Genomic DNA, 26,937 nt, shown 5'->3' with positions numbered 1-26,937 from the left:
GTGAGATGTACAACCCAGGCACAATGAAGACACATTGAACAGCAGTTTCCTGGAACCCCAGAGAAATAGGATAATTACTTGCTATTCTGGAGTTTCATTCTATTTTTGCTTGTAGAAGCTTAGGGATCCTTTTGTCAATTGTGTTCTGTGGGTGTGATTAAGCATGAGGTGACGGAAGATGTGTGGGCATCCATTATGCCAATATTATGATTGTGTTATTTGCCTTACATACTTTTCACAATCTTTGTATATTCTGTTAAAAAATACTCTGAAACAAGTAGACAATTGTTTCACTTTTATCAGTAATCCATTTGATACTTTATTCTGAAAATCTAAAGTAACGTATTTGTCTAATTTGGGTAAGGGGTAAGGCAGGTTAGCTGGAGAGCGTATATGCTAGCGATATACAGTTAATTACCTCTGTCGCCATAAACAAGTCTCTTTGGACCTGGATACTTTTCTTAATGAGACACAAGAAACAAAGAAAGAAGCAGGGATGGTGGAGGAACAGGGAGCTTGATGGCAGTAGGTTTTCTTTAAAAAATTAATAAAGTAAACGTTGCAAATCTTGGTTAACAGAGAAATGTATTTCATCATCTAATTTTTATATATGCCATCATAGATTCCTCATTGTTGCTTTCATTTATTTATTTATTCATTCATTCGTTCATTCATTCATTCACTTTTCATTCTGATTGTAGCCCCTCTGCTCTCCTTTAGTTTCCCCCTCACAGGGTCCCTTCAGCTCTGAGAAGAGGGAGGTCCCTCCCGAGGTACAAACCCATCCTGGCACCTCAAGTCATTTCAGGACTAGGTGCATCCTCTCCTACTGAGGCAGACATGACATGTAATTTCCTCTTCTTCATCTCTCTCTTGACCTCCCTTCACTCTTTGGTGTTTTCCTTCCTCCTATCAACTTTCCCCTTCTGCTTTTATGACATTCAGTATATATAATATGTATCCTTTTACATACACTCTCTCTTCTCCCTCTCTCTCCCTCTTTCTATCTCTCTCTCTCTCTCTCTCTCCTCCCCCCCCCCTTGGTTGTTTATATCTCATCTTAGTGTCTCACAGTTTCCTTTCTATTTTGATGTCCTACATATACATATGCATATGTGTATGTCCCACATAAGTAGATACATACATACATACATACATACATACATACATACATACATACATTCAAATCAGCACTCTGCAGAAATATTTTTCTGAGTCTGGCTTGTTTTATTTAAGATGATTATATAAGATGATTATATCTAGGTCCATAATTTTCCCAACAGTGTAATGATCTCATTCTTTATAGCTGGATAAATTCTAGTGTGGATACATACCCATTATCTTTTAATTCATTGATGTATTGATGTTCCTTTGGGGATGATCCTATATCCAAATGATACCATAGTGATCATGGCTGTGCCCAGGGCTGGCCTGTAGTCCTCTGGTTATATACCAACTGTGGTGGAAGAATTAAATGATAGGTCTGAGTTTAGTTTTTTGATGAATCTCCATACTGATTTCCACAGTGGCTGCAATAACACAAGTTTTAAAGTTTTAATTCCCATCTGAGGTGTGTGAGGTTTACACTGTCTAAACTAGCAGTGTGTTAGCTTGTCGTCTACAGGATATGCATCTTGATTGAAGTAAGCCAAAAGCCAAAGCGATTTTAACTTGTGTTTTCCTGATGCCTAGGATGTTGACTACCCATCAGCCAGTGAATGGGAAATGGATAAAATGGAGTACTATTCATGTCTAACAAAAAGTAAACTCAAAATTTCAGGAAAGTAGGTGGACTTAAAATGTATTAATTGACATCAATTGAGGTCACATAATATCAGAAAGAAAAATAACCTTTTCCCCCTCATACACATTTAGTCTATTATGGATATGCATATATGTAGACAAATATTCATGCGATTAAAATATAACATATGGAAAGACGAAAATAAAAGCTAGGCCATAGGTGATAAGGAAAGATTAAATGGAGGTATGCACATTAAATCATGGACAGTGAATAATGAAAACTAAAATAATGCTAATTAATTTTTTTTGGTTTAATTTTGTCATTGCTTTTCAGGTTTTGTTGTCTGGTTGTGTTTTTTTGTTTTGTTTTGTTTTGTTTTGTTTTTGGTGGTGGGTGAGCACATGAAAATATGATTAATAGTGGAAATACAAGATCCACTGTAAAGCCTCACAGCTTCAGAACGGCTATTCTGTGTAAAAGTTCATCAGAATGTATACACTTAGGATAGGACTAATCTCATATGTGATGCTTTCTATTTATAAGTACTCTACAAAAATTATAAATTAAAAAATCATTTTAAAGCCCTGCGAATGGATGTCTAAAAGCTTTTCTGACAGGACCTTAATGCACTGGACAGAATGCACTCCATGGAACAGTAAGTGGAGATATGCCTTGTACTGCAAAAACATTATAGAATAAATATTTAAAATAAAACAATAATATGGGGGAAAACATTTCATCTCTCAAGTGAAAAGGTAAGAATGAATCTGCCTTGGGTGGAGGAGTAGCTCATGTGGAAGAAACTGAAGCACTTCCATATAGATACTGCGAACAGTCCCTCTCTCCCTGGGTCTGAAGTGCTGAGTAGATGACCACACAAAGGTGACTTTTCCTTTTAGACAACAGTGCTCCCATCCCTTGAACGTTACATATCCATTAAAAAAATAAATGTGAAACCTATTTTCCAGTGATAGAAATGTTCAGGTCTTGTTGTTTGCTTAAATAAAATGACATTTAGACAACTGCTTTTACAAGTTTAGCGAGTTGACTGCTCAGATGATGCCTTTTCCAGAAGAGGAGAAATCTACACAAGGAAAAGAATTCAGACATGGTTGCCCCATCTTCTCTTTGCCAGAATTCTGTGCACTCTTCTTTGGTTTCCCTGGTTCCCACAGCCTGTTTGTGGGGAGCTTCCTCTTCCGTCTTCTGTCTTCTTGGTCTAATCACTTTGCAACAGGAGGTCTTCCTCTATTTCTTTCCCTATCACTGCTGATGCTGATGCCGAGTAGCTTAGACTTGGAAAGAACTTACAGAATGAGGGGTTTCCCTTTCCTGTTTGTCCTCAGAACTGGTTAGATGCCGGTGTCCCATGTGGGAGGCTGAATTCTTTGCTTGCAGAGAAGTGTTATTATAAATCAATGCCAGAGACTATAGAACCTTTCTGAGAGGTTGTGCATTCTATTCACCTTAGAGGTGAATTCTATAAAGTGTGCTGGCCTAAAGCTATTGACATTTTTATACTGAACTGAGGTCTGTATTCCAGCTCTCCAAGGTATAAATAGGCACTGACCATTTACACTCAGGGAATGGGTGGAGTGATTGATTTTCTGCCTGACAGGTGCAGATGCTCACCGATCCTACACCTATAAGAAAGTATCAACAGTTTTACAGGTGAAGCGGATCAGGCCTGTGGCACTGAGACAGGAAAATATTGCAGATATAAGCCACAGGTTTTTTTTTAAGTGTAGTAGGAATGGCTGCAATAAAATTGATAGGTGGTCTAAGATCAGATTAAGGTCGGTGAGACAGACAGATAGCAAGTAAGCAACAACAACAATAACCAATCATGTTTTTATTCTGGGGTTTGCTTGTTTTCCAAAAACTACCTCTGCTAAATCTCCTGTCAGTGCTGAAACTAGAAGGCAGAAAAGCTTCTCATCCTACAGCCAACTGCAGTGTAGCCAGAGAAACAGGCAACAAAAATAGAACACCAGGATTGCTGTGCGTGGGCGAGGCAGAAACCACATTATGAGCAAAAGCTTCCAGTATTATTTTAGAACCAATACAGCTCTGCACTTCTCTGCTCTCTCTTCCAAAAACACATACTACAGAAATAAAATGAAATGAAATGTGCGTGCGCTCTCCCTCCTTGGGTTGGGATTCTGCTCCTCTTCTCTAGATTTCCCTTTCCTCGGAGGTGAGATGCCAGCATGAAGACCCAGTATGGAAAGCAAGTTGAGGGAGGAAAGAGTTAATTGCTTTTAAGGCCCTGCGATAGAGAATTATGGTTTGAAAGATAGAGGCTGGACAGCTGGCTTTGGTGGGGTATTTTTAAATGCATTAATGCAGGCTGCAATCACTCGGCCATGCTTGACCTATTTTTGGCTCAGGCCGACCATTGTTCTATTTCTGTGCCTGTGGGCCATGCTGTTGTTGATTCATATGCAAATGGATTATCACTAGCTTTAGCCAACTTGAGCTGAGCGAGACTGAGAAAGGGAAGAGAGAGAGAGGCGCACAGACAGATAGGAGGACACCCTCTGGAGCCACTTGCAGGCTGAGGATCGCGCCTTGATACCCTAGCAGTCCAGGGAGCTAGACGCCAGGTTTAATTGTTTCCTCTCTTTTTTATCCCCACGGGTAGAGTTTAACATTTTTCTACTTCTTCTTAAAAAGAAATAACCCCGAAGCACATTCCTTTTGCCCACCTGCTCTTAGTTTCCAGGATAAGCTAAAACTCCAGTCAGCTATAGCATCCACTCTGCTCTCTCTGCTTGGCACACAGGTTGGTAACTGGAGTGGTCGGGGAAGTGGGGAAGTGCCCAGGTCTTTTTAAAGGGTACGTCCATCTAAGCAGAAAGGAAATTATTGTGGAAGTTGAACCTCCGCACGCCGTTTCTCCTTGGAGAGGAGGGAGGACCAGTCAGGGTAGCTCTTGGGACCAGAGAGCACTGAGCAGTGATGAATCTTTCATGGAGCTGAAGTAAGAGTGACTGGGGCATGCTGCAGACAATTTACGAGACTGACTCCTGTGTTTCCTCAGATGGAGTGGCCGGACGGGAGCAGCTCTTGGCTCAGCAAAGAATGCACAGTATGATCAGCTCAGGTATGATCTCTTTTAGAGCTGGGATGTTTGTTTTCCGTTTGAGAAGGCTGGAGGGGAGGCGGGTAGGGAAATGAAAGAAAAGCAGCTTACTTAAGGAAATGCTTCTTCGGCTTGATGTTGATGGTTTTCTTTTTCTCTCTTCTTGGTGCCGTTGAAGTGTTTAACTTAGATCCTTCCATTGCCCTTTCCCTGCCTTTTCTGAGTGTGTCTAGGGAAAGCTGCTTCTGAATGAAATTGCAAAGTGTTGCTTCTGATGCCAGGGGGACACCGATGCAAGTAAAGGAAGGTGTTTGCCTTATTGTGTAAGTAGAGGAAGGGGAACTGTATTGTGACCGCTAACACATGCTAGTGGGACTTAAGTTCAGCTTGGGGCTTCAGTTTAAATCGCAGCTTCAGCCAGCCAGATGACTGTATGTTTACAGTGTGCATACACAAGCATAACTATTTATAGACCTACCTTCCGAAGGATGTGTCTGAGGGTTCCTCAGGTAGCTTTCTTCTTTTCCCGAATGTGGCTTTTTCTCTGAGGCTCAAAGTGAATTTGTTTGAGATGAGACAGAATTATTACCAGATGCTTATTTTAATTCCCTCCCCAAACACTTGGGAAGTCTAGCAGTGCCAGGCAGGTGAACGTGTGTACACGCACACAACACACACACACACACACACACACACACACACACACACACACGCACGCACACATGCACATATGTATACATGTGCATGCACACACACATACACAGTGAAAGAAAGAAATGTGTTTTAAGCAGATGCTCAAATTCTGACAGGAGCACAATTTAGTTTATAGTTTTTCTGTACATCCTTGAGCTCTTGGAGACCCTCTGATGGGCGATGGGGCCCGTCCACTTTACCAGGTTACGTCTATGAAAAGTTCCTACTCTCCAAGCAATCTGATTTACTTTAATTACGGCTGTTTGTTATTTGATTCCAACAGCCAGTTCATAAAGCTTTTATTACTCTGTTTCTGCCATCTTCTGAATGTCATAGCCTAAATTGGTTTAAAGTTGTTCTCTGGAGCTTCTGAGTTCCCCTGTGGGCTTCCTCTCAGTGATAGATCACTGCCTACATCCTCGATAAGAATGTCACACAAAACAGCTTTTACTTAGTAGACTTAAGTAGGAAAGGAATATTCCACAGGTTGGCATGAAGTCGGCTTCGGTGCCTGTACACATTCCCATCTGTGGATCCTGTTGAAAGCCAGTTCTCTTTAAAACTCTGTTCAGTGTGATGGTTTTCAGATCCTCTGTTTACCCCATCTTTTTATAGCATCATAATGAAATGTCAGTTTTGTAAAATTTGGTATTCTACACCAATGCCAAAGTAATTATATTCACGCGTGATGTCTGTTTAGCCAAAGGGAACATACTAGAACATCCGTGGTTTGTTATCGTTGTGGCTGGAAACTTATAAGGGCTCAGGGAGCAGAAGCTAGCAGGTACGTGTGGTCTGGAACTGGACCCTTGACAGTGCATCTTTGGAGTATTAATGAACACTAGAAATAACTATTTTGTCTATCTCTTCAGTGCCATGATAACTTTCTGGTCTTTGTCTCTATGTGCAATTGTTATATCTTTTAGAGAGCAGAGGCAGCCATGTTTCGAAAGTAACAACTGTTAGCTGACACTGGGCTAGCCACAAGTGTGTTAGCAAGCTTTACCTTTTGCCCATGATTTGATAGCCGTCCAACTTGACTCAAATCCCAATAGAGATTGTCATTTACCTGGCATTGAAAGGTTAGTATGCAGCAGAACAAGATTTTCAAACTGGAAAGCCTGTGATTGCTTGGCTGCCAGCAAAGCACCTGCAGCTACATGCATGTATCGGACAGGTAGCATGCGTCCACACAGCATACATACAGGTAGCATACTTTGCTAGCAAATGGAGAGCAGTGTTGTAATCAATGTGAGCCCAGCCTGTCACACAGCCCAGTCTGTCTGCTATAAACAGGGAAGGTCTAAATTGTACTTGTTTTTAAAAGTTAGAACCTTAATCAAATCTTTCCTATGATAACCCATGATATTTGATTTTGTTTCATAAATCATAAATATGACCTTAGATTTCTTTCATTCCCTTTTTTTTGTGCATCCCCCCCCCCCCCGAGGCTCTGCTTCTGGATCATAGAGACACCAAAGAATATATCTTCCAATATATGTTACTTGGATTCCACCCTGAAGTTTCTCTTTTAATTTTAAATCATCATAGAGAGCAGGCTTGCCAATCTCAGCTGTTGTATTCTTAGAAAACCAAGACCCACAGTGTTGGAGTTAGGGAGTATGCAGTTGGTTCTGGTGGGTCTTCATTAGATTAATTTTTCCCCTCTCGACTGATTATTAAATTAGAAATGTGCCTGTCTCGATCGAGTCACAGGTCTTGCTTTCATCTTTCTGACCTGTTTTGAATACAAAATGAGGAGTGTAGAGTGGCTGGCTGATAGAACAGACGTATGTGGTAGTGCTGGGAGGTAGAAATGTTGTCCGCAGGCTCACATGTCGATGAGCCTGCTGCCAGCTGGTTGTGGAGTTGATCTGCTTATCCCCAGTAGTCATTGGTGGTGTGCACCTGCTGGTCTGTCGGCGTCCCTATGAGAGTCACATGTGTAGGCATATCTGTAAAGTATGTATGGCATATATTTCCAAGGAGAAGATCTGGCTGTCCAGTCTTGCTGAGCATTCCAGATGGGTTGGAGTGCCCATGAGGAAATAGGTTTTTGGTCTATAATCCCGTTTTGTTATTTTTTTTAAAAATAAATTTGCTATTTCCCTGGCTATTTTTTTCCTTAAGAACAAAGTCATTTCTTTATGTGAATCATGACTATATATTCAGAGTAGGTTCACATGTATGTGTTCTGTGAAACATATCATGATATAATAATCAAAGACAAAGGAGCTGATGACTGTGTGCTCAAACCGTAAAGCTTCACTAGATATTTAATGAGATTAGTTATTTTTAAAAGGTAGTTTTATCATACAGTTGTAATTATCAATATGTCAAGATGACATTTGCTATCAATATTATATTAGGTCTTACGTGTTAAAGTATATATTTATGCAGAGATCTTTATATTAGATTGCAAACATTATATATAGTTGCATGTTTTCCTACTGATGACGGTCAGGCTAGACCTCATGTAGGATATAGATGGTCTACGGCAATAGCATGGTCTGCTAATGTCTTAGTTTAAAATGTCCTACAATATTCAATTTTAGCTGTGATACGTCTTTTTTTTTCCCGGAGCTGGGGATCGAACCCAGGGCCTTGCGCTTGCTAGGCAAGTGGTCTACCACTGAGCTAAATCCCCAACCCCTACAATATTCAATTTTGAAATCCATTTAAAGTGATAAATTGCCAGGTACATTTCCACAATTGTGGCTTGTGTGGATCATGTACAAATATTGGCTCAAGTCTGTCAGCAGGAGCAAACAGAATGAGGCATAGGTTTCTGTTACCGGGCTTGTGGCCTAACATGTTGGACAGTAGAAATAGTCACTCAGTGTTGGAGCAATTATGAAGGGATTGCCTCAAGTTTATACCAAATTGCTGTCAGATAAAATTAAAATAAAGAAAAATCATATTCATTATATATTCTTACTTTTAATAATTAAAAACCTCTAAGGCTGAATTCTGGCTTTTTAATTAAGATATGTCTTTACCTTTTCAGAATTTATTGTCTCTTAGTATGTCATACTGAGGGAAATGGACCATTCTGGATTCAGTAGTCAATTGTATCTTCTTGCAGGGTAGAATCTAATTATGAAATTATGAAAGCTTATACTGCATAAGAATCATGTCTTGTCTGACCTGTAATTGCTATTTTCTGTTTTTTTCTAACTTACGTTATCTTCACCTTAAAACCTATTATCAGTTGGGATATTAGATGGGACTAAATAGAAAACCATTCCTAAGTACGTATGTTGGCAACAAGGGCATATGCGTGTGTCCAGTGGCTGAGGACCACACAGGTGCTGTCGTGGGTAGTATATCCATTCACTAAACCATCCGATAAATCCCTGTGATATCTAATTCTAGAATAAGACTTTAAAATATATTCTAAGTGGTGATCTTGAATTTGGAGAGGAAGGTGTGAAGATGGACTGCAGACGTACTTCCTCACTACTGAGGGCTCCTGAAGCGGGGCTCATAAAGATAGAAGCTAACAAGCAAACACAGCCCGACTGACAAGGCAATCAACAGTAAGTGCGAAGAAAATCACGTTTGCCGTGATGTGCCATATCACAGCCACGGACCTCCTGACAGGTTCCTAAGAACTCCATTGGTCCCAAATCTGGAGAGCAACAACAGACTGGGTGAGATCCCTGCATGAAGTCGTTTCTTTTCTCCCACAAGACAGAAGTGCATGAGATGGACTTAAGGAAGACAAGGCTAGTAAAATGGGATAAAGGGCTCAAACTGGCCCCTCTAGAGAAATAGAGGCATGCAACCAATACCCTACCTGAGCTTTAGAACAGGTTGTCCTGCCCAGCTAGTCTTAGGATTTTACCAAAAAGAAAACATGCAAGTGTTTTGGATGAATAATATTGTCTAAAAATTGCTTCCCAGAAAATAGCACACTGTAGGAAGCACATAAATTCCACAAAAAGTCCCGCAAAAATGAGCATGGTAAGACGATAGGATGGACTGAAAAGGGAGATTTTTGTTAATGGGGTCACTTGAGAATGACAAAATCATGATCATTACACAACCAAACTCATCTTTAGAAAAAGCAAGAAACTGACCCCTGGGGGAAGGTTTGAAAAAGGGAGAGTGACATAATGTAAATAGAGAAAAGTTAACACCGCTGAGTAACAAACACCAACAAACTGGTTATTTGTGTCCCAGAAGTTAATGTTTCAAAACTGTCAATGAAGATAAAAATATAGATATAATATATTATATGTAATGAAGATATGTACAATTCACATAGATGGATGGACGGACTGACAGACAGATATAATGAAGATATGTATGGTAAAAGTTGAAGAAAGACATATTCTTTGAAAAAACGAAAGTACTGCAGGTTTAGTTTCTTATCTTTTGGGATAATTCGATGCAAATGCTCCAGACAGTCATCCCCTCAATGGGCTACTGAACCATAAAAACTTCTTCAGGGTTTCACAACGACAGGCTGTAAGGAGGGAAAAGCTCAACAAGATAGAGAAGAAACTGGGTGTAGTAACACACAGCTTTAATCCCAGCATTTGGGAGGCAGAGGAAGAGGCAGGCAGGCCTCTGTGAGTTTGAGGCCAGTCAGGTCTCTGCAGTGAGTTCCAGGGCAGCCAGAGATGCCTAGAGGAAAAACCTTTGGAGCTGTGAGAGAAGCAGTGTCCCTGCCAGTCAGGATATTCTTAAAATGGGGCGATAACTGGTCGACGATGTAAATTCCTCAAATGTGAAAGAGATGGGCTGAGTGGAGTCCATTGACTGACAGATGAACTTAAACTCATATGCGAAGGAGAGAGCTTAGTAAAATTAGCAGGGCTGTGGTTGTTAGTGGCGGGTTTAGTTGATTTGAATGAACATGGATCCGTGCTTGTGAAAAAAGAAAGCAACTCTCATCCCCGTAGGACACTTTTTAACCCTAATTGGACTGAGCAGTATGAGGATCTCAGTGCTGAGGCAGAGATATGAGTGCCTGCTACCGTCCTTCTGTTCCGCTAACAGAGAAAGACTCACTGATGTCTAAAATAGAAACGTGGCGTGGTATTTGGTTTGGGTTGTTTGGTTTTTAATTTCCAAACACTAATTATTTTGATAGTTTATCTAACCCTAGGGAGCCCCTTTTGGAAATAGTATCGTATACTGAAGAAGCATTTAGTGTGTTTATAGTTTCTTCAAATGCAGTTTTAAATCTGCTAGGTCCAGTTACATTTAAGGTTAATTTTTAGGTACAAATAAAACAATAATAATAATTATATATATATAGATAGATATATAGTCTTACTTTTATGAAAGTATTTTTATTCTATCCATGCCCTCAAATAATCCATAGATAGATAGAAAGTTAGGAACGAGATTGCATTTGGTGAAATATCCTCACAATTTTTGCTTTTGTGCATTTATATTTATCTAAGATTTCATTTATTGTGTGCATGTGAGTGTAGTGTATGCATATTTTGTGCGTGCTCGTGAGTGTACAGGTGTATGTGTCTGTGAGGACATGAAGGCCAGAAGAGGATGCTGAGTCCTGCTCTATCCCTCTTAGACAGGTTCTGTCACCAAACTTGGAACTAGGCTTTTGGTCAGCAAGCCCCAGTGGCCCTCTCATCTCTTTCCAGCACTGTGGTGTTGCAGACTTTGACAGGACCAGACATGGGTGCTGGTATCTACTCTCTGAGCCATCATCTCTCCATCCCCTGCAGGAGTAAACTGTTTATAAGAAATTACTGTCTTAGATTGTTTTCCCTAATATTTCCACATACAAAAGTTGTGTGCTGAAATTTTGATTGTATATATATATAGTTTGACTTTCTACTTCCAGTTTAAAAAAAAACAAAACAACAACAACAAAAACCCAAAGAACTGGGAAATGGCAAAGCACTGGAAGGTCATGAGTTAAACATCTGGTGGCTAGGTTTCAGCAGGGACTGGGCAATGCCAGCTGCATTCAGGCCCCGCACACAGTTCTACTCCACGGTTGTGTTCTGGGTGGGGCCGTGATGTATGTACTGCTGTGTGACTCAGAGGTCATGATTTCATGTCACTGTTTCCAACTCCTGACCTTGGTACATGGCAGATTGTAGAGACAAAGGAGGAATCTGATTCTTTAGGCTCTCTTTCTCTGTTTATATTAATCTCTTTTCCTCCCTCCCACCCTCCTCCCTCCCTCTTTCTCAGATGCTTTTGGTGTTACCTATATGAACCCTCCCCATGTCTGACTTTTATTTAACAAAGAATCTCAGCAAGATCTTCTCTAGTTACTATCCATTTTACTTTATTGGCCATGTGGCATCATCTAAATATTTTTTCATCCGGTTGCTGAGTAGAACACAGACTAAGCATAAACCCTGAAGAGAGTAGACTTGAAGGTTTTCCCTGGGAAACCTTTGGATTAGTCAATCTTCTCCCACTGTGGCCAAATTAATATGAACGAATGAATGAATTAATTAATACCTTTATAAAAGAATAGGGATTCGTTGGATTCTACCAGTTTTTGCCATGGTGACAAAAATTTCTTCTTTGAAAATCTAGTTTTGGTTTTAGAAATATAAACATTTTAGTAACACGAATACTGAACTAGGCCTCTTGCTTATGTCACTGAACTGTAATACAGTTTGATTTTCTAAGAATATATGGAATATAATTTAATAGAGGATTCCCAGGGTGAGGGAAAGAGAAAAAGAAAAAGATTAAGAGTTGATTTAGAGTATGAAAAATAATCTCTAATGAACATAGTAACTTTGACAACAGATTGTCATAATTACTGCATTTTGAGAATAATGAACATTTTTGTTACAGAATAACTAGATTTTCTTCTGAATTGTGATGCATCGAAAACAATTTAGTTGAGATAAAAATCCCATGAACATGTCCTTAAAAATCTTTTAAGAAAAAAAATCAGCTCATGCCTAGAGATATGGTCCTTGGAAAGTTGAGGCAGGAGCATTGCCATGTGTTTAAGGCCAACCTGGCCTGTAGAGTTCCAGAGCTAGAGTGAGATCCAGTCTCAAACACACCGCTGGGTGTGGCTGTGTCACAGGGATACCAGAGTGCCACTGGTTACCTGTGGCCCAGGGGCCCCTCTACTGGCTTTCTAGGTCTAGGAGGTGAGCAATAAGGATGGGGATGGACAGGAAACACCCATGTTCTTATGTCAATTCATCCCCTAAGACACTTGCATCAAACAAATTTATTTTCTGGTGTTTCCTCTTGGCCGACAATTTCTTTGAGAAATTTCTAACTTTGTAATTTGTGTTCCTGATTGACCCGCTTACCAGCGTGACGATTTTCTGCTAAGTTTCCTTTAGGTAAAGATTGTGGAGTGTGTAAAGCATGGCATTTCCAAACATGGTTCAGACACAATGGCAAGAAGGGGATTAAAAATTTGAAACTTGAAATTAAAATTCAAATAAAAAATGAAAACAGAAAAATAAAAACAACACAAAGTTAAAAAGGAGAAAACATTGATTTTTTTTAATGGTTTGTGAATTCTTACTTTCCTAAATTACCTATCTTTCCAGAAAGCTTTTAGGGAGACTCTCCACATATGAAGTGAACTACCAAATCCAGTGGTTTGGACTTTAGATAGTCTTCCCAAAACTCGCATCTGGTTACTGGTAGAATTCCAATTGATTTTAGTTAGTGTGTGTGTGTGTGTGTGTGTGTGTGTGTGTGTGTGTGTGTGTGTGTGTGTTTGTGTGTGTGTGTGTGTGTGTGTATGTGTGTGTGTGGTGTGTGTGTGGTGTGTATGTGAGTGTGTGAGTGTGTGTGTGTGTGTTCGCATGATTTGCACACATGCCGTGACACAAGTGTGGAGATAGAAGACGACACTTGGAATTCTGTCTTCTCATTACTGTCAGATCTAGGGATGGGACTGGGGTTGTACTTGCCTTTACCTGCGGAGCCATCTTGCTAGCCCAAGCATTTATCTTTATCCCAAACTTGTCCTTTTCAGTTCCAGTGCTCAACTTTGTGCTCATGTGCTCACAATCCACCCTGATTTTCCAGTGTTGTTGCAACTCAGGGCTCAGTGAAATACTTTTCTTCATGTTTGAATGCCGTGTCTATCGCAGCTGGGTTCTGAGAATGTCTTTGTTCCAGGGGTGCTTTGTCACGTACCCTTGCGTTTTAATGAGATGTGCCGACTCCATCCCACTCTTCACAGTTTATATCTGAGAAAATCCATTTAGAGAGAAGGTACCCATGGTCTCTTGGGGAGAAAATGGCAAGAGTTTGGTTTCTACTCCTGCCACTTTGACCAAAAAGAGAAAAAAATAAAACTATCAGAGTGAGATTTTACTTCTATCAGCTTGATACGAAGAGCAGAGCTTCCATCCCGTTTATAAGCCGACATGTTAGACAGACTTCTTAGTCTTGGGAGAATGTAAGGTACGAAGAGGCAAAATGTTAGAAGCCTTGCTGGAAGCTTCATGCTTTCCGTTCTCAGGGCGCTCTAGGTAAAAATGGAAGGAGTGAACCTGATTCGTCACTGCAGAGATAAGCGAGGAAGCCTTCAGGGTTCTGTGCTGGTGGTCTTTGCCCTGGAGCAGATACTGAGGGCAGAACCAGCATCCTGGTGCGTTTGCATCTGTTGCTCAGGATTTCATACGTGCAAGTCTGAGAGAAAGTTAGCCCTTCTGCACAATGACACATTTCTACTGACGTGCATGGAAGGTCTGTTTGGAAATATGAACACTATTGGGTTCATTCTTTTACTAAACCACTAAATGACACTCATCTTTATCTTTACCTGAACATATATGGTTTGTTCAAGTCCTGATTTTAATTGGTACCAAGAAATTGTTGAGCTAAAATAAAGATTTGGCTAACAAAATATGTATTTCATTTAATATCTCTAACCATTCATCTATGTATGTATGTATGTATGTATGTATGTATGTATGTATGTATCTATCTATCTACCTACCTACCTATCATTCTATATTCATACAGATATAGATATATGTTTCTAATTTCGGCTCCTTCAATGAAATTGAATGGCATTTCCACACAATTGTGATTATGTAATTTACTTTTCTTGAGTTAGATTTTTATTTTATTAAATGTCATTGTGTTATACAGATGGCTTAATCTTAAAACTTAGAAATCAACTACTAATCTAATTGTGAGAAAGATAAATGTTTCTTTCTAATAACTTTAAAAAAAATTCTCACTCACTCTGAGAATCTTGAGCGACTTTTCTCAATCAATACATTTTGAAAGCATTATTGATTATCATGTTAATAACCAGCATAGTTTATTGCCTTCCTGGAGAAAGAGCCTTTCAGGAGTTCATTAAATGCATGGAACCTGCAGATGCCTGCTTGTCTGTGCCTCTGCTTAACAGGCTGAGTCCTTTGGGTCAGTTATTCTTAGCCTCGGTATTTCTCTCTTATGGCATTGCAGGTCTAAGATTAGCTTGTTAGGCGTTATCATACCATCTGAGTTACCTCCTAATATAACTCTACACTGGAAGGATTATTTATAGAAAGAGCATTCTGTCATTTTTGGGTTATTTCTAGTAGTTTAAATAAAGAAGAATAACATTCAAGTGAAACCACATATCCCTTCCTGCTGTCAAACAACATGATAACTCTGCTTAGGGGCAGCGGTGCTGCTGAAATGAGGCCTTAGGTGGCTGCAGCATTCTTTTATCTCTGCCACCTTGGCATAAAGGGACAGCTTTGGGTAGCAATGTATAACGCTTGTAGCAAGCCAAAGAGACAGCCTTGATGCTTTCTGTCACAGAGCACGCAAGCCTCTGGTTGATGATGACAACAAGTGACATGGTGTATTTTTAGAAACAGGCATTGCTAAGCTCTCTGTTTGGTGTTAATATCACTCATAAACAGAGCTCTCCAGGGCTCTTGACCCTTCCTGTGAGCATAGCATCACACACACACACACACACACACACACACACACACACACACACACACAGAGATGCATACACACACCATGCATAGGCATGCACACACATATTTATTAATGATTCAAGGATGGTTCTGTTATTTAAAAATTAATCCATTTGAATTATATAATCTAAAATTCTCTTTGGCTTCTCTACTATATTAATTACGAAAACCTGTGGAGACCGGGTTTAAGAAGTGAAGTATAATAGAATGTTTTGTTTAAGGTACAATGAATATAAACAATGAATATAAATGAAAATGAAAATGTATTTATATTATTTAATAATAAATTATGGTGCCTATAAAATAATGTTATCTGTGATTCCAACTTTATTGCAACAATATATAAAATGGAGCTGTGAGATATTCTGTAATGATTTAAACTACTTATTTAAGTGGATGAGGTATGAACAATATAAGTATACATTTTTTCCTGTTCTGGTATAACTTTTGATGAAGTCAGTAAGTTTCAAATACAATTAAGTGAGTAGTTTTGTATTTGAGAAATTTCTTAATTTATTTCAACTATGTGCTTAATTCAGATCTGAGTAATTGATACTTTGTTCTCAAATTAGAAATGTGATTTTCATCTGTTAAATTTGCATTTTATGTTCTTAATTTAAGCTAACTCATTGCTAAATGATGAGGGTATTAAAATGATATGTTAATGTGCTTCATGAGTCACAGTACTTGAGAATAGGTAACTTGAGGAATCTTTAGAAATCTACATAATTTTACCATTACTTATGTCTTTAGAAAGGAAAAGGTTTATTTGGCTCACAGGTTACAGTTTATCCTCTTGGGAAGCCAGGGCAAGAGCTCAAGGCACAAACCTGGAGGTAGCAACCGAAAAAACATTCTATGGGAAGAAAACTTCTTTACTTGGCTCGTTTCCCTTGCTCAGCTTACATTCTTACGCAGCCTAGGCCCACCTGTCTAGAAACACTTGTACCCTCTGAGGGGTGAGCTCTCCTGCAATTAACAAACAAGAAAATATGCTGTAGAGGTGTCCTCAGGCCACTCAGATGGAGACAGTTTCTCAATTGAGGTTTCCTCTTCCCAGGTACAGCAAGTTGACAACCAAGGTTACCCTCAAACTTAGAAGTTGAATAATATTTATTAAAAATACCATCTTGTTTTCTATAAAGAATTGGTAATCGTGTCCAATATGGAAGTATAAGCAAAGTACAAAAAAAAGAAAGATATAGGAATGAAAATATATTGAAAGAAGCTGAGACTGAGCACAGGAGATGTGTCAAGTGGGTAAAGGTGCGATCCACCAAGCCTGACAACCTGAATTTTAACTTTAGGGCTCACAGGGCAGAAGGGATTAGTTGTCCTCTCAACTCTGCATGAGCACTAGGTTACCAGTGCCTTTACATGCATGTTTATTTACACACACACACACACACACACACACACACACACACACACACACTTTAATAGGAATGTAAAAGAGTCTGTCAGTTCCTGCAGAGTGGGAGGAACTGGACAAACATGGCAAGTTGCACTTACATTCTGAGTTAACTACCAGGTTGAATGTTATGAAAGGTGACCAAACTGAAACGTCAAGAGTCCATAATAAAATACTCATTCATCTGATTTTCCACAAAATTCTTTGAACAATGACCATGTGCCAGTCATCCTTCTCACCCCAGAGGACATAGCAGCGGAATAAGACACACAACATGTTCATCTCCAGTTGCCTTTGCCATTAGAGACGGATGGTGAAGCCGTGAGTTGTAGGTAGGTCAGAGGCCAAGCAACACTAGTATCCAATGGGCTTTGATCATATTAACCCCTCCCCCATCTCTTCCCAGACCCACCTCCCTCCATTTCCCACCCAATTCTTTGTCTCCTTTCCCTCCATCAAGGTCAATTTGTACTGTATATTTCGGATGTATAGGTTTCCACTGGAGTATGTTCAACTCCTCAGGGGCCACTCTCTTTGAGAAAATTGACTATTTTTTTTCTTAGGAGCTAACAGTTGCCAATAGTTCCTTGGATAAGGGTGGGATTTCATGCCTAAGTCCCCTCCCTCTGCTGGGATTTGGTCTTGCTTGGACTTCCATAGGTCTCGTGCATGCTGCTACAACTTCTGTGAATTTGTGAGTCTGTGCAGCTACCCTGTTGTGTCCAGAAGATACCACTTCTTGTCATCATCCACCGTGTGTAGCTCTCACAGTCTTTGCCACTTCCCTTTCACAGTGATCCCTGAGCCTGAGGGGGTAGTGGTGGTGGTGGTAGTGGTGGTGGTGGTGGTGGTGGTGGTGGCGGTGGTGGTGGTGCAGTATATATGTTCCTTTTCATCGTAAACATTCTGTATTCTCTTGTTCTCTGTACCATGGCCAGCTATGTATCTTTGAGCTAAAGGTCTATCCTTGTTCTTTACAGCTGTTGTCTTATCTCAGCATAACCTTTTGGCCTGAACAGTGTGAAATGTAGTTAGTAGTCTTGTGAAGCCAGGAGTCCTTCCTTTCTGGGCCTCCCCAAAAGAAGCAGCAGTGTGTCTTTAGTGAGTGAACCAAAAGTATCAAAATATATTCTTGTAAGCATAGTATTTCATGCTCTCTAATAGGTCTATAAAGTACAAAACTCATTACAGAGGCATTTATTTATGCACCTGCTTTTTACCAGGTATTTTATTCAGGTGAATGACGGGTCACATAGCATCTCTGACAGATGAAGTGTAATTTCCAAACTAAGTGTTTAGAACACACAGTCTTCATTCTGTTGGCAAGCACCTAGATTTGTGACAAATTGTTACTACAGTTGACTAAGGAAATATTTAATGGAGGTGACAGATCTATTTAAAAGACAGGGTGGGCAGCAGTGAAGGCAAAGGTTTACCTTACACATCATGGTTTCTTGAGGATGGAGAGCAGTGACTCAGATGCACACACTAGACTGGACAGGCATTTCCCTGGGCCCGATGCACTCATTCTCATGCTTGATGCCTTAACGGGTTTTCCCTCCAAAACATTCCCCTTTGGCCCAAGTCAGTGGGAATGAAAGCAGTTTGTGCAGGGCAGAGAGTGCTCAGAAGCCATTTTAACCCTTGGAGGAGTTGGGGAAGCCTTCATTAGCATGTAGCTGAGAACCATGGGAAAGTTCTCAGCTATAATTTTCTCCAGCCTGGAGACTGGGACTGAGCTAAACCCCTTGGAAGCATTGCTTGTGGATTCACAGAGTGGCCTGAGGAAACCAGTTCCTGATAACTTGATTGACACCCCCAAGCACACATCTCATCCAATCAGTATTTATTAGTCCTTTGCAGTTCTATTTTAAAGGGTGTCGCTATTGCTAATGATGTGTTATTACTGGTCAGTAAATAGATACACCCTAACCACCACCACCACCACCACCACCACCACCACCACCACCACCCCCCACACACACACACACTCAAGAGATTTTTTTTTTCCTAAAATGCTTTCATTTTGGTTTCAGCTGTAACTTTTATTTTCTTTGGTCAAAACTGTACTCCTTACAAATCTTACTAAGTGTGCTCAATACCTAACACAGCCACCACTTCCTCCCTGTGACACTGAGTATCTTCATCACGGGATTAGAACATTTCCATTCCACTTTACATTGTAATATTTTAATTTACATCTGTCCCCATGTGGCTTAGTCTTATTAAAAGCTCTGAAAAGAAGAGGATTGTGTTTTGCTTCTATTCTACACCCTACAGTGACTAGCATGTAATACTCTTGGGCTAATTTTGGATTAACAAATGAGTGTTTGAAGAGAATAATACTATCACAAGTCTGTTATGATAAATAGCATAATTTTTTAAAGGAATTACTTCTTACTTTATGTCTAAAATAATTCCTCATTTTCCCTGTAAATTTGAAAAATTTAGATATTTGGGCAGTTGGGCTTTTTCATTATTTATTGTAAAATATCAATCAAGAATGACTTCAGTTAAAGGGGAAGTGGTACATGTCTTTAATCCCAGCCATAGGGAGGCATTAGCAGACAAGATCTCTGAATTCTGGGCCTAGGCTACATAGCAAGTTCCACAACATTCAGGACTACATAATGAGAGCCCATTTAAAAAAGAAAGAAAAAGAAAAGTAAAAGAAAGAAAAACCTCCAGTGTTTACACACACACACACACACACACACACACACACACACACACACACACAAAATCCATTTATATGTTTCAGTTCTGAACAAAATGAAATTGGGAATACATTCATTTAATTTGATTTTTCAATGAATAAAGCCAATCGAAATTTCCTAAGATATGCATCTACATTCAAAATGTAAAGTGTGAAATAGCTAATTTAAGAATGCCTGAATATGAATATGTACATTTTTATCCAAGTGAAAGAATAAATTTTATGGTGAAACTGATTACAGGTATATATTTATGTTATTAAAATATTAGATCATACTTAATATCCCTTTTCTCTTCAAAATTTTTATGTAGAAATACTTAGAGGATAATGCATTTTTCTGTTAATGGTATCAATTTCAAATAATTCTTTCATTGGAAGTGCATAGAGATCATCCACATTTAGTAAGTTATATTTAATTGGCCCCATTTTTAACAATCAGGCAGGGTAAAAAAAGTTTAGTGAGCAAATATAAGACGGCAAGGGTGTCAGTCATTTTAAAATATAATTTAACACAAAATGTCAGAAGGAATTCACATCATGGGGTATTAAGGAATAACAGATGGAAGGCCAGAAGCAATTCAAAGAAAGAAAGGAAGTTTAGTTATGTCTGAGGGAGAAGAAAGCTGAAGGTAAGAAGTAATGTCAGTAGGAAAGGCACAACTTTTACTGTCATCCTTCTGCTCTGATTTAGTCTTAAATCTCAGCCAAAGTCACATAAGTACATGAAGTCATGTTAGTGTATATTAAATGTGGACCAAGGAGGGAGATAGTAATAGTTTTGAAACACAAGTGTTGAGGTCTACTGACTAGACGACAGGTGAAGGTATAATTCTTGGATATACTTTGAGTGACTTTGTGAATGCTACAATTGAGACTTACCACCTTGGTGAGTCCAAGCTAGGGATGGGAGGGACATAACGATCGTACTGAGATGAGAGAAGTCAAGGTCTATCTGCCATTTGACTTGGAATTTCCTCAACTCTTTACTGAAACATAAATAAATGTATAAAAATTGCTTTAATCAGCTTTCCGGGCCTTTTAGTTTGCAGTTCATAAGCCTTGCCCTTTTGTTTTGTTTTTGGAAAGGCTGATGAATATAAAATTTATATATATATATATATATATATGTATATATGTATGTATGTACGTGTGTGTGTATATATATATATATATATATATATATATATATGTATATCTGAGTATCCAACTGAACTTATACTGTAAGAAGAAAAGCTTCAAACATCTGGTGCTTAAATATAATGAAACTGCTTTTTGGGTCACTATCAATGATCCCGTACTCAATGGGAAATTTTCCACATCGTTGACCTGTAAAGATCAATGATCCTGTGAGAATTCAATTTTAGATGACTAGAACACATACTGACTTGTTTTGGTGACATGGAGACATCTTTCAATTGATTATCCAATGTCCAGCCAACTTCCCTGGGCACCGAACCAACAAAGAGTAGAAAGTATGTCTGTGCGTGAGCAGTCACGTATGTGAGATTAGCTTCCCTTCACATCCCTGCCAGTGCTGGAGAGCCCCAGACTTTAGATAGTGTGCCAAACTGAGTGATTAAAAATCAGTACAGCACTACTATTTTCTTAGGAATTTCTCTAACAAATGGTGGACTTGACCAGTTTTTACACAGTATCTGCCATTTAGGTTTTTCTGGGGTAGAGACAATTCCAGGAATGTAGGGGCAGCTAAAGGAAATTTCTACCAGGGGAAGATGCTCCTTTTCTATCTTGAGCAGAAAAAATAATCTCATGATAACCTCATGAGATATATAAAAAACAGTCAACAAAATTCCATACCTTGCCTTAGCCAAACCTGTTATTAAACGAACAATAGAAGAGGAAAGTAAGAGAAGCTCAAACCCTGCTGATACTGTGCATGGTCACATGAGAACACGCTGGCAGGCCGGAAGGGCATGGTCACATGAGAACATGCTGGCAGGCCAGAAGGATGGCTCCGTTGTTAATAGCTCGGGCTGCTCCTGCAGAGGACCCGAGTTTGACCCCCAGCACCACGTGATGGCTTATCACCATCTGTCACTACAGTTTCAGAGGACCTGACACACTCTTCTGGCTTCTGTGGACAAGAGGCACCTAAGTGATATACAGATATACATGCCAAAAAAAAAAAAACCCATACAAATAAAAACAAATAAACAACAACAAAAGACAAACCCAAACCCCTTAAACAGAAGCAATTTTTCTTTGGGAATAATTCCTGTCAACATTCCAAGATGTGCATATTTGATTGCAAACTAAAAGAATGGGAGGCAAAGAAAAACTAATGGAGCTAATGAGGAATTGAAGTAGACTGTTTGGTCAGAAATATACTATATGAAAAAAATGGGAATGGTTGCTTTATACCATAAGCAAAGCAAAGAAGAGGAGGAGGAGGAGGAGGAGGAGGAGGAAGAGGAGGAGGAGGATGACGATGACGATGATGACGACAACAACAACCACAACAACAACAAAATGTAAAATGCCAGAAACGCAAAGAGCAACACAGCAACAGTAGAAAACTCTAAAGGGCAAACAAAATTATTAAGAGGCCACAGAAGGAAGCATGACCAGTTTTGAGAGATATTGTGTTCACAAATTGAAAGACTCATATTAAACCCTGCTTATTAAAAAATTAATTTTCTAATCTCATTGTCTATAAAATGGCTAATTTGAAAACATGAATGTTTGATGTATAATAACGTAACAGTCATGGTGAGTGATTTAGACAATGGAAAGTGGATACCACTTCTACAGTAGCCCTCCAAGCCATTAGATTCTTCTTTTTTTTTTTAAAGGCAATTCACTTTATTGATCAATATCTGTCTATAGTAAAAATTCCCAAGTAAATTTCTGCTTCACTCTCACCTCCTGCAAGTTATTTCTCCATAATGTGGTTAGAGTAAAACACTCTCCAAATACATATATGTGTATTTATACACACACATACACATACATGTGTGTATGTACACATATATTTATATATTAATTTATCTTTTTTTGCTAATGGCATATGAGAGAGAAAATGGTCCATTTTATTACAGAGTACAGTTTATCATACACAGAAGCCAAGGGAAGACCTCAAAACAGGAACCTGGAGACAGAAACCGAAGCAGAAACAATGGAAGAATGCTAAAAATAGACTTGCTCTCAGTGACTGCTCAGTTCCCTGCCTGACAGAGCACAGACCCCTCTACCCAACAGGCTTTTCCCTTCTGTGTCAATTAGCAATTGAGAAAACACCTCTCAAACATTCCCATATGCCAATCTGATGGTTCCTTAACTGAGGTTACATCTTCTTAGGTATTTCAATGTGACAAATGAAGCTAATTATAGTGCCATCTAAAGAAAATTCAGTAGGTCCCAATATATAAGTAGGTAATTTCTTTTTTTTAAAAAAACTCGTTATTTTTATTCTTTAATCTTTTTTGCAGTTCAGACTTCATCCCCCTCCCTGTCTTCCCCAAACTGCTCGCCATCCCATAACACACCCCTCGCTTCCAAGAGGATGTACCCACCACCCTACCCCCATCCCAGCGGGCCTCCCCACTTGAGGGATCTCAAGTCTCTCAAGAGTTAGGTGCATCCTCTCTCACTGAGGCCAGACCAGGAAGTCCTCTGTTGTATATGTGTCAGGAGCCACCTATCAGCTTGTGTATGCTGCCTGATTGGTGGCTCAGTGTCTGAGAGATTAGATTCCTCTTTAACTTATAAATAGCCTGACATCAATTTCTTCTGTGCATTTTGGAAGTATGTCAGTACCGTCTCGGAAGATCTATTAGGGAAGATGGCATGTTGGTTTTCAAACTCAGCATGCTAGTTAGAATGGACAAATGGTGGTGTTTAGAAAAGGTGAGATGATAGGCTATATTTCAAGTGATATTAAAGTATATTCATAATTGTTGGTTTTAAGTGGAGGTATGGGTAAATGAATTGTAAGAATAGAGGGGGTTATTTTAAAAATTTTATGTGACAGTGTTTACAGAAAATACAAGGCAGACAGGGTAGACTCAATAAAATGGTTTAGGATGATTAATATTTTGTTTGTAAATTTATAATCATTGATGTACTCAAGTGTTTATTTTTGATATACAATGACTGTCCAGTTGGGCAGGTTATGACTTAAAACTGCAACACAACTTTTGAAGGCTTGGGAAGAAAGGGAGCAATTCTAGCTAAGTGGAACTGAAATAGTTTAGAGAAGCACACGGCATTTATTATGCTTACCCAGTTAAAAATGACACTGTAAGAATCACAGGAGTCAGATTCACAAACGTTGTCTAGTAAAATATAAGGCCAGCCATGGATGCCAGGAAGAAAACCAGGTATTTTTGTCCTAAAGTTTCACCAATGTTAGTCACTAGATAGTATATATATGCATATGTGTATATATATATGTATGTATATCCACCAAAACTAGACAATATTGATGAATACAAGAAGTACATGTTGACAGGAGTTTGATATAGCTGTCTTCTGAGAGGCTCAGACAGAGTATGACAAATACAGAGACAAATGCTAGCAGCCCACCGTTGAACTGAGAACGGGATCCCTGCTGGAGGAGTTAGAGAAAGAATTGAAGGAGCTTGAAGGGGGTTGCAACCCCATAAGAACAATAATACCAACCAACCAGAGCTCCCAGGGACTAAACCACTACCCAAAGAGTACACATGACAGACCCATGGCTTCAGCTGCATATATAGGCTGCATATATAGCAGAGGGTGGCCTTGTTGCACACTAATGGGAAGCCATTGGTCCTGCCAAGGCTGGACCCCACCCCCCAGTGTAGAGGAATGTCAGGGCAGGAAGGTGGGAAGGGGTGAAGGGGTGGGTGGCTAGGGAGGGGCAACACCCTTATAGAAGAAGGGGAGAGGGATGGGATAAGGGGCTTATGGATGGGAAACTGGGAAAGGGAATAACATTTGAAATGTAAATAAAAATATTATATATATATATATGACTCTAAAAAATAAAAATAAATAAATAAATAGTATCAATGGATAGCAAAGTAGCCATGGCATCTGAGCAGGACTAGAGACCCCATGCATGCAAATGTGAAAGGAAACCCATCACTGACTGGGGTAAGCGTCAGAACAAAGGCCCAAATCCATATGTCAGTGTTCTCAGAGTACAAGCCAGTGTGGCTGCATTTTCAACAAAGTTGAAGGAGGTCCTTGGAAGCAGTCTGGGATTGGCATTTGCTCTTGTCTGTGAGATGGCAAGTCATAAATGGTCATCTGTTTTCTGTGTACATTGCTCGTGTGTGTGTATATGTGTGTGTGTGTGTGTGTGTGTGTGTGTGTATGCATGTAAGTGTACTTGTTATGTGTATATCCTCTATATCTGGAGGACAGATGTTGACAGTGGGTGCATTCTTTAATTCCTCTTCTTCTTTCTTTTGGTACTGGGTCTCTCACTGACTTTGCCCTGACTGCTAGACTGCCTGGCCAGCAAAGCCCAGGGATCCTCCTGTTCTCTCTAACCCCAGTGCTGGAGTCCAAGGACTACATGATGGCTGATTTCTTTATCACATGTATTTTGGAGGATCAAACATGAATCCTGTACTTAGAAGGCAAGCATTACCAACTGAACCCCTGCCCCTGCCTCAGCAGTTTAGGAGACAAGGCTGTGCACCTCTTCATGTACATTCACAGCAACTCTAAGTTGAAAGGCAGATAACCCCATGGATGTGTGTACGTGAGTACGTGAGTCTCTTGAGTATTAATAACATAGGTTTTACATCTAAAACCTGACTTACTCTAGTTTATCCTAAAGGTATTGAAATACGGAAGCCTGTTCTTTGTCTAAGTTGGGTTTTGAACAGATTACATTTTCTTAAAAGCTTTGTAGCCACACTCACTTGTATACAAAGAACTTTTCAGCAGTTGTTGCAGCTTACCCAGTTTAGTTTTATAGCAATCAGAATAGACTTCCTCCCATACATAAAGTCTCATGTCCTGAGGAATGGGCTCTTAGGTGATTGTAGTTGCCTTGGCATGACAGAGGTTACTTACACAAACCTAGACAGAACAGATGCTACACACCTAGGCTTTTGCTTCTTCACCAAAGGCTGGACACTGTGCTTCTTCTGCACTGTAACAACAGTAGGATGAGAGTCAGTACTTTCGTATCTATATCTCTCTGCTTCCAAAAGAGAATATAGTGGAAGGCTAGGTGATCGGGATTCTTCAGTTTGAACACGGTTTTGTCAGCCTGTTGTTATGCTTGCTGCTTATTCTTGATGGAAAATCTGGTTAAGTGGAACCTGGTTGCATATGTATGTTATTGTGAATACATCAATGTACATCTATCATTCCTATATTATGATTCAAAGATTTTTCTATCAAGGTTGCAAAAGAATGTGATTCTAAAACATAATTGTAAGAAGAAAGCCTATGTGCTAAATTTCCTCATAGCTTACAGTTAATCCTTTTGTTCCCATTTTAATAAAGAGGATTACTGTTTGATTTTTACAAATTCAAGGTTTTCTTTAAGAACCCAGCATCTTTCTTCCCATCTTCCTATTTCTGCTTGGCAAAAATCATATCAAATGACTATATTCGAACCTTTCCTTGGCACTGATTCCTTTTCAGTACTGAGCATCAACACTCAGTTTGACCCTACAAGAACAGAAGAACCCTCAGTTTATTAGCACCATCACAGACATTATTGTAAGAAGCCTGTCAAATAAATACTGATATGAATATAATATTATAAATTATGACAAATCAGTTGCTTAATAGATGAGCAATTATTTTTAGTTATCTTGTCTGCCCCCGAATATTTTTACTCAAATAATTTTTGTAACAACAGAATTTTAGCAGAAGTGTGACACAGTCCCTTAGGAATACTTTATTCATAACTTTTACTGAATCCCAGCTTATCGTTAAATCTTGAAAATTTAAAATAGAAAGAGCTTATATTGGTTTGAAAGTCATTTTTATTGGGCTTTACACGAACTGTGGATGGTATTTAGATGATGCCAAAGCTACATGTTGCAATCAAGATAACAAGAGTCTTCTCTTTCTCTTTCTTCTTTTCCCTTCCAATCTTTTGAAATGTAATGCATGGAAATTTTTCTTTCATATGTTAAGTGTAGCTCATTGCTGAATATAGTGTGCTTCAGTGAAGTATTCATTTCTTTGCCAAAAACACATCCGTCATTCACAAATATTCAGTGTTCTGAGAATGAAAAAATTTTTTAGCTCCTTGGGTAGGCAGTTTGCAAAGATTTCTAACTCCGGAATGTGAGATGTGGTATGGATCCAGGGCTAAGCATTAGCTTCCAGCAGAGAGGACGGAGATCTAGATGACTGAACACTGCCTGCTACAGCATCCCAGACCAGGATGTGTAG

The 26,937-nt window shown here is 39.3% G+C and overlaps 1 protein-coding gene across 52 annotated transcripts in view; it reads left to right on the top strand.

The window, feature by feature from the left end:
- Hdac9 (histone deacetylase 9) overlaps positions 1–26,937 on the top strand; it is an 863,837-nt gene that overhangs the window by 370,384 nt on the left and 466,516 nt on the right. For 32 of the 52 annotated variants that reach the window (NM_001443943.1, XM_087554679.1, XM_087554684.1 and 29 more), the window contains 1 exon segment: positions 4,788–4,850. In NM_001443943.1, the coding sequence (NP_001430872.1) occupies positions 4,788–4,850 (63 nt within the window). 52 annotated transcript variants of the gene reach the window in all.

Source organism: Rattus norvegicus, chromosome 6, assembly GCF_021556685.1.
Source record: "Rattus norvegicus strain SHRSP/BbbUtx chromosome 6, alternate assembly SHRSP_T2T, whole genome shotgun sequence".
NCBI lineage: Eukaryota > Metazoa > Chordata > Mammalia > Rodentia > Muridae > Rattus > Rattus norvegicus.
The sequence above is the reverse complement of the archived record's forward strand: the minus strand, read 5'-3'. Positions and strand labels throughout refer to the sequence as shown.